A 17,117-nucleotide genomic window follows, 5' to 3' on the forward strand; every position below is an offset into this window, starting at 1 on the left:
GTGTAACTTCTGCGCCTATATATCTCTCACCAGAATAGACGCATCATTTTACTTGGAAACGTTAAATTTTATGAATTACATCGATTTCGAGATACGTCGATGTGTGAATAGAACTAAAGAATTCATGACTCATTATTTTATTATATATATTTATACTCTCTTATTGCCACCTTTTTTTAGTCTTAAATCCCGATTGTACTCTGATACTATCGTGAGCACGATTATCCCCAGCGGCGGCGCGGCGATGATGGCGCGCAGTCGTGGCGCGTCATCGAGTAGTGCGCTTGTGCGAGCCAAGGACGGCGGAGGTAGAGAGCGACGACGTAGACGTGGTCACCATCGAGGGGAGTAAGGAGAGGAAGAGAGAGAGAGAGAGGGGGGAGAGAGAGCGAACGACATCGTCGTCGAAACCGTGGCGGCCGGCGCGGTGCCGTAGGAGCGACAGGGGGTTGACGGTGCGGTGAGGAGGTGTCAGAGGGCCGTGAACGCGTCCGCGGGTGTCCGGCGCTCTTTCTCGCAGTCTGATGCCGCCGGTCGTAACAACGGGTTCACGCGTGTACCGTCAGTCCGGAACATAGTTCGGAGCGTAGTCGCGACGGCTCTCAGGGGGCGAGAAGAGTTCGCGAGAAGAGAAGAGTTGCGCGATCGGATCGAGTCAGCGTAAATTCGCGAAAGGTTGAACGATCGAGCGGAAAGGTTGAACCGCGCAAGCGGAATCGCGATAGCGTGGAGCAGCATAGATTCGGTAGCTTCCACGAAAGCGCGACCGAGTCGCGATTTCACGAAGGCGCGACCGAAGTCGCGTGAGGATCGCCGCAGGAATTAAGCGGAATTGTGCGAAATCGCGAAGGAAACGTATTTATGCGACTTCGGTGAGTGAGTGACAACTCTCGGAGAAAAGCCAACGGAGCCTGTAGGAGAGAGTGGGCGATCATCGTTCGATGCCGCCCTGGCGCCGTGAACTGCGGTGGTGAACCGCAGTAGCAAGATCGCGCGAGGATGAGCGATGTCGGTCGATTGTCGCGCGTTGTAACGGACAGGTAAGAAGGATTACTCCAGGAGGCATCACACCTCGTGGTGACACTGCGACAGGACAGTTATGATCGCCGGTGACCCACCACCTCCGGTCTACTCCGATTTTCGTCACGTAATGGCGTTGATTGGGGATCGATTGAATGTGTTGAGGTGTCTGCAGCTTGATGCCTGCCAGCCTGCCCCCCGTTTACGCTTGTCGAGGAAAGGGTGCAGGTTCTGAGTCGTTCGACGTGGACTGCTGCTGTCCAGGCCGGTAGCGGATCGATTTTTAGCGAGGGGTGAGGAGCAAGAGGGTGAGGAGCCGAGCAAACGAGAAGCAAGCGGAAACGGGGGCAGGGGCGCATCGTGTGCGTGGGTATAACGATGTGTATGTGTGATGTATATGTATATATATATATATATAAAGTATATTTATGTTGTATGTGGGTGTGTAAGTTTGGGGGTGACTTCGAGACGGGTTCGTCAGCAGGATGAACTGATCGGGGACAGATTGAAAAAGAAGATCTCTCGAGCACCGCTTCGAGATGATCCCGTTTCTGTTCCGGAGTTGGAGATCGACGACTTCCGGTTGTCCAATCTCGCTCTCCCGAGAACGGGAGAATGACCAAATCGCGGGATGACTTACTGTCGTAGTAATTAGTGGATGTGTAATACCTAACGAAATGCCGTATGTTTCGCTGACATCTGACTTTCTAATGGAGTCAATATCAAACGTCTCGAATTGAAATTGTACTATTTCTCCAAGAGGGCGGGTGCAAGTAGTTAGTATAATGCACGCGCCATCCACTATTGCGCTACAATCACTTGGACTTACTCCATAACCGCACCTCCCGAACTACTTGCAGTAAAATCAGATATAATTATTGCAGGTACATTTCGTAACAGAGAAATCAGAACTAAAGATTGACTGCAATCGTGCACATCAAACATGAGTCAACTATTCTAAATTTGATTTATGTCCATTTTTATTAGATAATTTTAATCTCTGCAGTTCAACTTGCTCTTTATTTTTCTTTAATAATTTTTTTAATTTTTAAAACTAATAAAGGATGAAGAGTTATTTGAGTCGAGATTGAAATTAAACTACATTGATAGAAACGAGAATTATAGGCCCGGTTTCACCACCGTAAGATTGACTTTAACCTTCCATGATCCAATATTTTCTTCACTGTTCTCCTAGTTTAACTGGATCACTGGTGCTTGATTGTATTTTTCAAAGGATTTTCGGACTCCAAAAAAATCCGAAAAAAATTCTGGTACATTCTTTCAATATTCAAGAATATGATTTTTTATAATAATATGATACAAAACGTTTTTCATTTTTTTTTGTACGTGTCCGAATTTGAGGCAGAATAATTCAAAGTTGAAAATTCTTCAAAGCCATGATTCGATAATAGAAAGTTAATCTTGATTCAACTTTTCATCATTTTCTAATGTTTAGATTAGAACTAAAAAGATGAATAGTTAAATCAAGAATTCAATTAAAATTGAACTACATTAATAAAAACGAGCATAATTCTTAGAATTAGAAAAACGTAAGTACAGTAAGTTAAATTGAGATTAAAGTTAATTTTACATTAGTAGAACTAGGTTGATTAGTTAAATAGTTACTAATGCCAGATATTACATATTATGAAGTTTCTTGATAGTTACGATTAACAATCACTGCAGTTATGTAGAGTTGAATTATTTTATGTATTAAGTGTGATAGAATTTACCCAGGATGATTTCACATTCAATAGATACTCACGCCATTATAATCCTATCTTAAATTCGTCTGTTTCCCAACGATTCTCGTTGAGAATCTCGGAATTGTTTCAAGCGACATCGAGCTTCATCGTGTTATCTTCGAAATACGCGATGGATTCGTATATGTGCATTTATACTCTTATCTGTGTAATAGTAAGAGATATCAAGGTATGACATCAGTTCACTCCTTCGTATAGACTTTCATTAAGTATTAAATAAGAAGAAAGCAAAAGGATATAAAATAAAAAAGGATTAAGAAGAATATAAAAAAATTGTGAATGATATTTTCTAAAAATAATGAAAATAAATTATTGAATAAATTGATTTATAGTCGTTTGATTTAAAAGCTTGTAATTTTATAAAAATTACGAGCAATTAAAGCAATGTTGTAAAAAATTGACTCTTTAAAAATATTACAGTTCAAAAAGAGTTTATTTAACAAAAACATCGATCAAAACATAGCTAATTGTATAAGAAAAAAAAAGTAATTAGATATTCACCTTGAGTAATGAGAAAAAATAAATGATAAGTTTTTTTTTATGATTTTACAAACCCTTTCTTTAAAATTATGATATAAATAGTTATCACAAATAAAAGAGTTCAAAGCAATGCTATATTTTTTGAAATGAAGATGATAATATTAAAAATACAACAATGTTTGCTCTAAAAATAATAATCGCGATACTCGAACATTTTTTTAATTCTTATCTGTCACTTATCGATTACTCATACGTATCGCTAAATTAATACTAAGAAGGAAAGATTCATCATTTAGATGATGCCAAAAGTTTTATTCGAAAAAATAATTTATTATTGATAACGATGTTCATTCAATGTAACAGTGATTACTCGGAATTAATCGGAAGAGGATTCTTTAAGAATTGCAATTTATTTGATATCTTTGATACACTTTCTTGATGACATCATTGACAAAGATAAAGATAAGTTTGTAAACTCTCGTGCAATCAGATACGTCTAAATGACACGCAAACTGTATATAATTCTCTGAAATCTTCTTTCAAGTTATCGTGTAATAATTGCATATAATATGATGATAATTCCAAAAAATTGTAAATATATTGGATTGATTATGGATGAATATATTGGATGAATATATTGGATGATTTCGTTATCTGACATCTTGAAAGTTAGATGTTCGCTACTTTTGCAAATTTGCTTAAAATAATTTATACAATAAAAAACTAATATATTGTATCACGAAATGAACTACCAGCTATCTGCGTTTTTTTTCTCTTTTTATTAATGGACTCTTAACACATTACTGATATCACTGACAAGAATTTTCTTATGACTACTTTGATTCTTGATAAAAATGATTCGCAGCGTATTACACGGAATGAAAAATACGATATTAAAATACGATATAAAAATTATAATAGTATTGTAATATCATGTACATATTTTTGGTTTAGAACGATGTTGATATATTCAGACTACATTGAAAATGACTCGATTGAAGTCGATTGAAGTCGTTTGTTGTTAATTGTAATTATTTTATATGAATTGTTAATGCTAATTTAAATTAAAGTTCTTTTATACATTAATGCTCTTTGCCCTTCTTTTGTTCTACATTGTTTTATACGTATAGAGCCTTATTACTATTTATTAAGAATATATTGGAATTGGAAAAATGAAATTGGAAGAATCTAGATGACTGGGAAACTAATTTTACTAATCTTCATTTCATACTCCTTGATAGTCTTTTATTTGTCTTTATCTGATAATTAGCTCACCTTGTATATTGTTGAACTTTACGCATAATTTAAATATGAAGTAGTCTTAGAAATGAGTCAATTTTATCAAAAGTTTATTTCTCTGAACGAGATTAATTAAATTTATATTATTTAAATAACTTTAGATCGTATTTCTCATTTTCTTACTTTAATACTTTAATTATTCATGATTCATCGAAGCTAACAATATGTACAGCATAATTACATTTAATAAAAAAAAAATTTATCCTTAGATGATCAATTCCACTTCTCAAAACTATCAAAAGATCGCAGGAAAGAGACGATGGACACGATGGGAATATCTCGTCGACTCATCTTTCGAGCGCACATGTCTCTGTTTGTTGCACCATTCCTGAGGTACGACTGAGTAATCATTGAGACTTGCGAAAACGTAATAGGAATGTCGCTTTCGTTCGCGAACAAAAATAGTCTTCGCCAACGTCGACTCAACTTCTTAGTCCAATTTCAAATCCGTTCGACGTAATTGTCATAGCTCGCTCTTAATTCTTTGAAGTTATTTTTTCAAATTTTTAAGCTCATATTAAAACAAAGAGAGATTATTTTAATCTTTATATCGCATACACATGAATAACGTTGATTAATCATTAATAATTAAAAATGTTGTATGTCATTAAATTATATGCACATGTTTATGTAATTGTACAGTGCGTCTGGTTGTCCAATAAAGTAAAATATACATAAAAGTTATTGTTTTAGAGAGTTAGATAGAAAGCAATTTTCCATTTAATGTTTTATTAAATAAATTTTATGTAAAATTATTATATTGTAGAATATGTTGTAAAACATTTAAGTAATATAGAAACTGAGTAAATTTTGAATAAATAATAGAAAACAGAATAGTTATGAAACGTTGAGTACTATACTGATAAATAAATAATTTTTATATTGTCTACACACATATTGTAAAATTAAATATTACTAAGTGCTAATTGACCTGTTTTGTGTGTATGTGATTTCTGTTAATATTTTATTCTTTTTTTAACGATTGTTTAATCAGTAACTTTATATAATTTGATAATTTTAGGTATGAGTAAGATTATAATTTTTATATAATTATAATTTTACTCGTATAGAAGCTATATTTTTCGTGGATTAATTTTGAGTCCATATCCATTCTTGAAATGCCAACGTTTCATGAACGTTGCAGTTCACTTCAGGGCGAAGGACAGTCTGATATACTCGTCCTGATGAAGTGAACTGCAACATTCACGAAACGTTGGCACTCGAAGAATGGATATGGAATATATGGATATATAGATAATTTGCAAAACACGTAACTTCTACGTAGAAAGTAACTTACGTGGAAGCCTCAAAAGTATAATCTTATTTGTATATAAAATAGTGCTAGTGAACATTATGCACTTACATGAATAGGTAAATAATTATTACATATAATATGTGTATTATTATACACATTATGTAAATAATTCTATATACGCAGTTTTTATATTTATATTTTTTTACGCATATATTTTCTTTTACTATACTTTGTACATATATCTTAATTTTTTCTTTTAGTCTGCTATTAACGTAATTGACGTAGCATACCTACGAAGCAATAATAAAGCGTTCCAAAATATTGGAGATTTTCATGAAAACCATGCCGCTCTTTCCATTCTGTATTTTTATTTTTTATTTTCATCCTTCGTTCTCTTTCCTTCTTGTTTCTCGTTATTCATCGCGAGGCATCCACTGTGAATCGGGCCTAACGAACCGCGATCACGAGGTCGGAAAAAATCGATCGTGCATCAGTATATCTACTACTTCTACTATTCGCTGCATATTTGGATACGTGTCGTACGAAACTCCTCGTCCGCGCCGTCCTTTCTCCTATACGTTTCTGACCCTTTTCCGCTCTCTAGTCTCTGATCCACGTCGGTCGATAGAACCCGACTAGTGGTTGCTGGTAGTTACTCTGTCCTCCTCTCTCCTTTATTTTTCTCTCTGTTATTTCTTCGTAAAGAACATCACCGTTATATTAGAAACAAGTAGTACACATAATAAAATATCATTCGTATACGTAATCAATGAATATTAGAATTAAGAGGAATCATGAATAAAATATCCGCACTTCAAACTATTTAAATTGCGATGTATTTAGAAGTTCGAGTTACTATGTGAATATTGTTATCGATAATAAGCAATTTTATTCGATAAAGAATTTGATAGATATTATTTAAATGATGAATTTTTTTTAACTTGGTTTTTATCCTTCTCTTTGTATCAATTTGTACGAGTAAATATCATAATCGACATAAACACATAACAAATAAGGATATATAGTATATTAATTAAATTTCTAAATATTTCTTTCATTATCATCGAATTTTTTAAAATAAAACTATCTCTTTTGTATCCCTTCCCTCAATTTTCTTCGCGATATTCATAATCAAATCGTGTCGACATTTATTTTAATATGAAAATATAAAATTAATCTTTTATGATTATGATCTTAAAATTCCTTTTGAACGGTTTGGCTGTTTTTAAGATTAACCGAATCGTGTTGAAGTAGTTCTATGCCTCAAGTGAGTGTCCCATGACATGTCGATAAGTGTTCAGTATCTCCGTTCGCGATCATCTATAACTCTTATGGTACTTTCGGAAAGACGCTATTAATGTTACTTCTATCATTCTATCATTTCTCGTTATTTATTAGACATAAAACAAGGATAAAATGACATAAGTAGTCCCGAGCGTACCTTTAACAATAGTTCGTTATGTTGTCGTTGCACAGGATTTTTTTTATACGTAAGTATAATATCTGTGCAACGACAAGATAATATACTGTCGTTAAAAGTTACAGAATCAGAGTACAGAAGTCTTTAGCTCATAATCAGTTCTTATTTAAAACCATTTTAAATACTGTCATAAAGAAATCCTAAAGTCATCTGTATTACTGACTAAATCATATAATTCTTGTATAACCATTATTTTTTTCTTCTTTCGCTAACTCGAAAATCCTTTTCCAGGATTAAATTGCATTAATGTACGTATCTGTAAGGTATCTCTAAGCTGAGAACGACAAAAAGTTTCGAAATTGAGATCCTTTTACCATTTCTTAGTCCAATATGACGCTCTAGAGCTGTCACATCGTGACAACATTTGCTTGTATAAAAGCTGTGCAATCTGTATTTACAAAATAGTAGTTCACAAAGTAGTAGTTGCACGAAGAAACTAAGGCACCAACGTTACTTTAATTTTAAGCGAGGCTTAAAATTCTCTTTATTTCTTCCTCTCTTTCGGCTTTAAAGAGAAATTGAGAGTTTTAAGTCTCGCTTAAAGTCAAAGCATGTTGCATGGTGCAATCAGGCCATAGACGTCTAATTAAAATATTATTGTTATACGAAAATGTATATGTACGTGTGGTATGCGTGAGTGATATTGATGTAGTGATGTGTCAGTACGTAAATCATCCGTGTGCTATTTACAATATGACTAATCGTCTTTAGGATCCCCTTAAAGTGCTAATACGACGCTCTGATTGGTTCGTGACATCTGGAGATTACTTAATAAATCAGTCTTAAATATAAAAATCAATATGAATATCGGCTTTTGACAGGGTCTTCTATAACGTAAGCCAAATGAAATAATGGAGATAATGAGTGATATACGTGGACAAACGATCTTCGAATAGGATACGAGGCGAATCGAAACTCGCCATGTTGTTCTCCAACTTGGGCGGACAGGCAGGAAAACGGATTTGGTTGAGTTTCACCACAAGTTGCTGGCTGAAATCAGGTCGCTTGCTTGCGAAGTGTACAATAACCATTCGTCATTTCGTGGATAAGAGTATACATATAGATAATATCTGGAATGTGAATATCATGGCGCAGTATTACAGATCATACTATATTGTATTTAATAATCTGTCTGCATATCTTTTTACATTTTTGGATCATTTATAATATGTACTTAAATGTCAGTTTTCTTGTGATGTACATTCGAAGATGATTGATTTTACAATTTTATGTTTTATAATAATCTTGTCTTTAATAACAACGTTAAATATTCGTTAAATAAGTAAAATATTCTTTGTATATTTATTGTAAAAACATATTTTTATATTATTTTTTGGAGAATACGATTTTATAATGTTTTAAAAACTATTACGTAAATCAAATCTTACGTAATTTACGCAGTACAAAACAAAAATTAAAAATTAAAAATTAAGCGCAACCTTTACAAAACTCATTTACGCAGCGTAAATGAGTTTTGTAAAGGTTACGCTTAATTTTTAATTAATAGTTAGAAATGTGTAACGTCTTATTATCTTAATGTCAAGAGTTTTCGTATATTATTCTTGCATTTTCATAATTACGCAACATTTTAAATATTACATTTACATTATTAAATATAATAACTTAAATAATTGTCTCCTTTATTTTTTGAACTAAAGAAAGATATGTGTTCTTTAAACTAAAGAAGATATGTGTGTGTTATTAATATCACATATCTCCTTTAATTTGAAAAGTAAAGGGGGTAATTATTCTTTTATCGCGCTTAAATATTTAGATTAAAGTTTTACGTTTTTTTATTTGTTATTTTATTTTTAATTTCTTATAAAAGAAACATACTTATTGTCATGTAATCATCGCAGCATCTTGACAAATTAAGCAAGAAACTTAGGCCAAATTTTATTTCAGCTCGTAAAAATACATTATTTCATGAAATAATATTTTTAGTTGTTCTTAGAATGTTTCTAAAGAAAATTAAATATGCGTTAAGATTTAAAAAAAAAGTAAAATTCATTTATTCAACGGATATTTTTTACTATCTGTTTATATTTAACATTTATATTAAAATGCAAAGCAATTTATATAAGAATTAAGGAGATAATATATTAAATAATAAACTATTTAACATTTAGATTAACACATATAAATATAAATATAAGAAGCAATATCAGTGTGAAAATCAGTTTTCAAAATTGTTTTATTAAAAAATTCTTAACAATTAATTTATAAAATTTAATAATATAAAGATATTAATTGAAATGCAGTTTCCTCTCCACTAAAATAAATTAACACTCGAAACTATTAGGTGTACAAGGCAGCTCGTTGGATATCGATGTAAGAGAGATTAAGGGGCTCAAGGGTGCGATTAAACGATCCGTTCTTCGAGGTCGCGTGCCGTGACGACGGAGCCAACGTCATCCTCTCCATACCGATATTCTTTTGATCTGTCAAGGACGAGAGTTCGTTGTCTAGACGAATCGACGGCTAAGTAGCTCTTCAAACGCGGCGGGACGCATTAAATGCCGAAGCATTTGATATCAAAAGAGGCGGTAGTAGGACACAGGCAGATATATAACGATAGTGAGGATGAGACTCGATGATGATGGCGGACATTCACGGAAAGGATTAAAGCAAAGTGAGGCTCAAAGTGAGATAAGCAGCTCCTGTCGTCGGCAGAAATTCCGTGGAGCACGATCGATCTTCATGCGAAATCGTAGAACCCATTTTAAGCGTTCTGTGTTTGCTGTTTCTCTCATGTTTTCCTTTACAAAGCGAAATTTATGCCCACTTGTTTCAGAAATAACATACTCTGATAGAAAATAAAGTAGTTCCGGCAACTACAATATGACGATTCTGAAATTTAAATACTCCTCAACTAGTTTTATAAAGTCATGAGAACAAAAGTAATTCTGAGGACTGTTAGAATTGCAGTCATGACGCAAATGTGGCGTCTGATATATTATTTCATTAGCTGTACGTAATTATTACAAAATCAATAAATAAAGAAGTTATAATATATAATTGTATAGATTTTGTACCTTATTATATAGACATAAACAATTATATTCTCTCTGACATATTTTTTGTATTAATAATAGAGGAAAACGTCATCGATACCAACATACTCTCCTCTTTCTGAATGAACTCTTACTTCAGGAGAGTGAAAATACAGCTATTTTCACTCCTCAAAAAATTTTGATTTTGGACAATATTTATTATACACAAAGACAATATTTATTATACAAAAGCTAAATTTTAAAATTTTATGAACATAAATACGAACTAGAAAGTGCCTCCTGACAAAATATAGCAATATAGCAATTTTTGTAATTTTGTAATAATTAACTTTTTCGTAAAATAACAAAAAAATGAGCGTTTGACAAAATGAGCCCCAAAACCGACGCACTAAATAATAATATAATATTATATTAGGTGTTGGAATTAATTCGTAGCGTTTTACAAGTGATGGGAAGTACTTTCATTAATGTATTTTTTAATGCTCATGTGAAATAAATAACATTCTTTCATTAAAAAACGCTACGAATTAATTCCAACACCTAATATATTATTTTTTTACAGGAATCATCTGTGTAAAATACCTACAAGTGAATGTATATAAGATTTTCTAAAATCTTTTTACTTTTATATAAAATATTTTTTGTTGATACATACTTTATGTTGTTCTGCAGGACGCGCAATTTCTTTTTTTGAGGGTTTTCCATAAATACACGATTGCCTTTAGCTTTGATAGGGCTGTTTAACGCTATATATAACGCAACACTGTAAAGATTAAGTTAACTTAAGTCTGCTTAGAGACAGGTGTTGATTTTTCAGTGACGCTGCACCGATTTTATATTTAAAATCATATTATGAAAAAAATGAGAAAAAAAATAAAGCTGATTTAAGAAGCTACAAACATATATAAAAGATGTAATCAGTAGCCACTATTATTTAAATTACGCAATTTTAAAAAGAAAATTGTAAAATTTTATTTTCATTCGATTTTATTTCTGTAGAATTTTTTAGTTGATTTTTTGTATACAAGTTACAAATGTATAAGTTATGACTTTTTACTTCTTTAATTACTTAAACATTATGTTTTTATCAGTATTAATAAAGTGCAATAATTTTATAATATATAAGGGATTATTTCTTGTAGATCTATGTCAGTATTAACGACTTTCCTCTAATATATTCTAAGAACATATTCTTCTAATATATTTTAAGAACGTATTCTTAAAATAATTTTGAGACGAAAATCCTAATACAAAAATGTCGAGGCTACAATAGTTTTTGAATTATAAAAAATTAGTTAAAGAGATAGTATAATTCGAAAACTATTATAACCTCGATATTTTCGTATTAGAATTTTCGTCTTAGAATATTCAAAAAAATCCAGGAATATTATAATAATAGAGGCTGCAAAAGTAAAATGGTTTTTTACTTATAAGCATTTAAAATTAGTTATATTAGTTAGTTTATAATTCAAAAAATTATTGTAGCCTCGACATTTTTGTATTAGAATTTTCGCCTCAAAATTATTTTAAGAATATGTTCTTAAGAGAATTCGATAGTTGTGAGACATCCTGTATAAGTTGTTTTTGGATGAAAAGTCTTTCCTTTAAAATTAATTCTTTGTGTTTTTCTGATTAAAAATGACATGAAAGACGTATTTTTTATACATATTATCGAATGTTCTTTTAAATGAGATTCTTATACCCGTTGAAGACGCAAAGGCATAAAATACTGTGTAAAATTTTATTCGATACAAAACATTTATGGAATACAGAGTAACTTTGAAGGGAATAACGTCGAAAGGGGAATACACTACTCCAGTATCACCGCAAGCAGGTTGTGCATTACACAAAGGTACATTAACAAACGGGGCATCAAATTAAGTTTTAAAAATTAATTCTTCATTTTTAATACCAATTGCTTGTGTTTGCTTCAGATTTAATTTCTTCCAAAACATGTCTGTATATTAATTTAGAAATTTCGTATCGTTAGTATCGTAATTAAAGTCTGAAATCATTAGACCATATAATTATTTATTTCCCTATATTACTAAAATCTTTCAATGTATACAAATTCATACCAAATTTAGCAGGATACCGATGTTGGCTTTTTAAGAATGAAAACATGAAAAGTAAAAAATGTTTTTATTAACCTAAATGGTAAAAATTTTTACTTTTTACATTTCTGTCCTCTTTCAAGGAAAAAATTAATGACAATATTTTAAAATAAAAATGAAATTTTTTTGAGCTCTTTAAAGATTCTTAAAATTTTTTTAAAAATTATTTGAAATATTTTATTTAAAACATCAGTAAATAAAAAAATATAAAAAGTAGCAAATCCTCTTACATAAAGGCACTTTAACAGCGGTCCTGCTTAACTCTATATTTATAATTTTGCTATTATATTATTATAACTAATTATAACGATATTATACGTTACGTACACATATAAATGAAAAGTAAAATTATTAAAATTACCAAAGTGGATGTAATTAAGTCTACGTTATAATTCATCGAAGAGGATAATCGTACAATAATATTAGACGTATAGCTTATACTTATAATGAAAGCATTATATTCTTAATTTAATTAAATTCATCATAATTTATCATATTCTTAATTGCGATGCTTATCTTAATGGATGTATTGTGATTATCATAATTTAATGTACGTATATCTAATTTTATGTGTTCATGAAAACTTTCAGTTTCTGAGGAAAACTAACGTAATCGAGTTTCAGGACCCCTCTTATGTACGGGCGTACACCCTCTCAATTGCGATCGCAGTGGCGACATTCTGTCTGTAGTCCTTACCGCAGTAACCCTCGCGTTATGGGGTGACGACCCTACATGCCCATTCGCGCTGCGTTTCCCTCTTGTATTTCAGATTTATTATTTATTAAAGAAAGAGAAAGAGGGAAAGGGGGAAGAGAGGGAGGGGGGAGAGGTAGTGTCAAGAAAGAAAGAGTACAACTCTCCAAACTCGATAGAAAGACGCGTAGTTGATTAAAAATTTTATTTCTCAACAATTCTTAATGACAAATTATTTTATGTTTGTGATAACGAATAAAAGAAAAATCTGAGACATTCTTTTGCAAATTTCAATCTTTTCTGAAAAAATATAAAAACATTTTAAATGTTAATTTAATAACTAGAATTACAGCTAGACAAAAAGAAAACACATATAGTTCCTTTAGGAAAATTATGGAGGCAAAATGGATAATAAATAATAAGATTGAAAATAAGACCGTTTATGTGAGAACATTATCTGAAATGGATCATATTTTAAATAAATAATTATTTATGTTTTTTTTTTATACCAATTGATTAATCTGATTATTTTGTTCATAAAAGTATTAAAGTACGATTATCAAAAAATTAATAGTTTACGAGATGTTAATTATTTATTTAATATTTCATGGTCATTATGTGCAGAAGAAAGTAAAATATTTCGTAAATTATTGATTTTTTATACCTCTACTTTTATGTGCAGAATAATTGGAGGAATCATATTATAATGTATATACAGAGCATGATATTGAGTACAGAACATGATACTTTATATTAAAACAAACAATTTTTTCCTTTAGCAAAATTGCGTCCGATAAATAATTTTTGCTTTTATTTGTTAACTTTAATCTGTTCTCCTACAAAAACTACTTATCGGACGCAATTTTGCAAAAAGAAAAAGTTGTTTGTTTTAGCATAAAGTATCATATCCTGAATGCGCAAATTTTGGGACTCTATTTTATATATATATATATATATATATATATATATATGTATATATATATATATGTATATATATATATAAAGACAGTTTGTTACAATGTTTATATTATAATGTATTTGATTTGAATTCGAAAAAGCTTTTAAGAATTTTTTAAAAATTTATACCAATCAAACATATTATAACAAACTTTTTTCTCTGTTTTTTTCCGTAAACCTTTTAGTTTTGACGTTAAAAAAAGAAATTTGAAGATAACAGAGCAATAGGAGTCGGGCGCGGTAGTCATTGCGCAAATAATATACAGATATAACACAAAATTCTTTATTACAGTAAAGAATTTACATGTTTCGGCTCATTTTTTAACCGTCTTCAGAGACATATAAATCACCTTTACAATGTATACGTAGTAACTACCTTGTCATAGTGAACTTTTTCCACTACACAAAAATCCTATAGAATTAAACTCAGGATGTTAAAAAGATAAATCTCTGATATATTCTAAAAATTGTTCTTTTCCTTTCTTTTTCATCTGAGTTTAATTCTGATATAGGATTTTTGTGTAATGGAGGGAGCTTACTATGGCAAGGTAGTTATTACATACAGTATGTATACATTGTATCTATAAAGGTGATTTATATGTCTCTGAAGAGGGCTAAAAAATGAGCCGAAACATGCGTTATTGTAATAAAAATTTTTGTTATGTTTGTATATTATAATATTTGCACAACGATTACCTGACTCTTATTGCCCTGTTATCTCCAAATTTCTTTTAAATAGTAAGGAATCCTTATAGATTGATTTATCATTTCTGGAAAGTTTTTACACAAGAAATTTGATATCTTTGAAATTCGAAAAAATAATCGTCAATTTTTTTTAAAAACATTTTAAAGCTTAGAAAGTGTATTTTAAAATGTTTTATCAAATTTTGTTCGATAATGTTTTATCAAGGCACACTTTGAATATATTTTTTTCAATATTTTTATTTTACTTTAAAGTGAAATAAAAACATTGAAAAAATATATTGAAAAATTAATTTTCAATTTTATGTAATTTAGCAACAAAATATCATAGAGACAAAATTTAAATACCAGTTTGAGAAGCTTTATTTTTCCTCATTAAAATACATTTTTGAAAACTTTTCTACAATTTTTTTTCACCAATTAGGTACTCAATTTTTTATAAAATGTGAGGAACATGCAAGTATTCCTGAATTTATGAACAATAGCATATAGTAAAATCTATATCAATATGGGCGAATTTTTCCTGTGTTAATGACAGGAAGGAAGACTTCCTTCCTGGTCAATGAATAAGAACACCGCTTTGTGTTATGAACACGTGGAGCCATTTCATAATATTATCGACCTTTCGTATTTAGAACTGCATGACCAAGGAATTAATAATTTATACGTAACAAATATAATAATAATATTCCATTAGATCAAATTAGTACCATAAAATGTAATAAAATTATACTAGTACGGCAATTTTATAACATTATATATTTAACATAAAGTAATTAATCCTAAGTTATATAAACACGATTTGAATATATTAAATATTGCGTCTACAAAGAAGGATATTTTTATTTATTAATATAAAATTATTTGCGGATATTAGCTAATCTATCACAAATAACAATTATCTAGTTAATAGAAGGTAATAATTAGAATGTATCTCTGTGTAACAGAAAAATTAATTAAAATAATTTAATATTGAATTAATTTTATATAAAAAAAGAAACATATAATGCAAAGAATAATTATAAAACATTTATATTAGGAAATTGGAATATTTTTGATACTAATAATAATATATAACGACAAGAATGAGGTTTCATGAATTCCTAAATATGATACTAACAGAATCATTTTATTATGTTATCGATCTTCCATATTTAGAACGGCAACGTACGCAGTAAACTAAGAAATTCTATGTATACATATAATAAATAAATGATTTTTTTAACATAATAGATCTTTGTTACATTATACATATACTACGATCAAACAAATTACTTTTAAATGATGAATTAATTTTAATGCTATTTAATGTTTAAACTTTTTACATAATACATAACTGTGGAAAATTCATGCAATAATCAAGCAACTTTTCTTGCTCCATAGATAAAACGACGTCTTGCAGCTAAGCGATGAGTTTCTTGCGGACATGATCGAATGGGACAACGTGGGAAAATTAAGAGGGAGAACTTCAGATTGCTGAAGGCTCATTCCTTTGGTCTTCAACTAGGCACGTTTTTAAATCACGTTCATCGACCGCAGGGAAGTTTGACCTGGTTGTGGTCGAAGGTACATAAGTCTCTCTCTTTCTTTACCTTCGTCTTTCTTTTAATACATGTTAATTTATAATATAAATTAAATTACCTGGTTGGATTAATTCAATGTTTTCGAACCATTTTCGAGGATTATAGATGTATACGCAATAATGAAAATTACCGCGATAGATAGAATTCATCATTCTTTGATTTCTATTATTTGCTTTTTGACATTTTAAGACATTAATGCATATAGCATTTTAATATTTTTGACAAGCTCAGCAAATTAAAAATGTTTACATGGAGAAAAATTTTTCTCGTACAAATTTTTTAGAATATTTAGGTATGTTTTGCGAATCATATTAAAGGAACTATTTATGATTTTATCGTCTAAAGCTTTTTGGCAAACTGAAAAATTTCCATTTTCATTTATTGCATTCTCTAGATGAGAAGAATTCATTAAAATTTAAATTTGCCTAAGTTTAAGTATATTCGCAGTTGGTTACGTATTATAATATGATTTCAATAAGACATTTCTGATTCCTTTTATTATACAAATGTCTATTTAAAAATGAATTATTGATAGTCGCGAAATTTAAGAGCTTATCTTTAAATTAAAATTTATAAAACATAATAATGGAAAAATAATTTAAATATTAGGTATTTTTAAAAATTGTCTAGGAAAAAAATTTGATTAAAGATGATATTATCATAAAGAAAAGATTTGCTACAATATGAAGTGATTTTCTTAATATATATTTTAGGATTTAAAATTAACATTTTTTTTTATCTTCTGAAGAAATGAAAA

The 17,117-nt window shown here is 30.2% G+C and overlaps 1 protein-coding gene across 2 annotated transcripts in view; it reads left to right on the forward strand.

Annotated features, from left to right (window-relative positions):
• The first annotated feature begins 335 nt into the window (after positions 1-335).
• LOC105150694 (cholesterol transporter ABCA5) overlaps positions 336-17,117 on the forward strand; it is a 48,506-nt gene continuing 31,724 nt past the window's right edge. The window contains exons 1-2 of one of the 2 annotated variants that reach the window (XM_087404800.1): positions 336-4,895; positions 16,161-16,343. In XM_087404800.1, coding sequence (XP_087260926.1) covers positions 16,212-16,343 — 132 coding nt within the window. In that variant the 5' untranslated portion in view covers positions 336-4,895; positions 16,161-16,211. The remainder of the gene's footprint in view (positions 4,896-16,160; positions 16,344-17,117) is intronic. The other variant, XM_087404799.1, reaches the window with a different exon arrangement.

Source organism: Acromyrmex echinatior, chromosome 3 (genome assembly GCF_024713525.1).
Source record: "Acromyrmex echinatior isolate Ae372 chromosome 3, ASM2471352v2, whole genome shotgun sequence".
Taxonomy (NCBI): Eukaryota; Metazoa; Arthropoda; class Insecta; order Hymenoptera; family Formicidae; genus Acromyrmex; species Acromyrmex echinatior.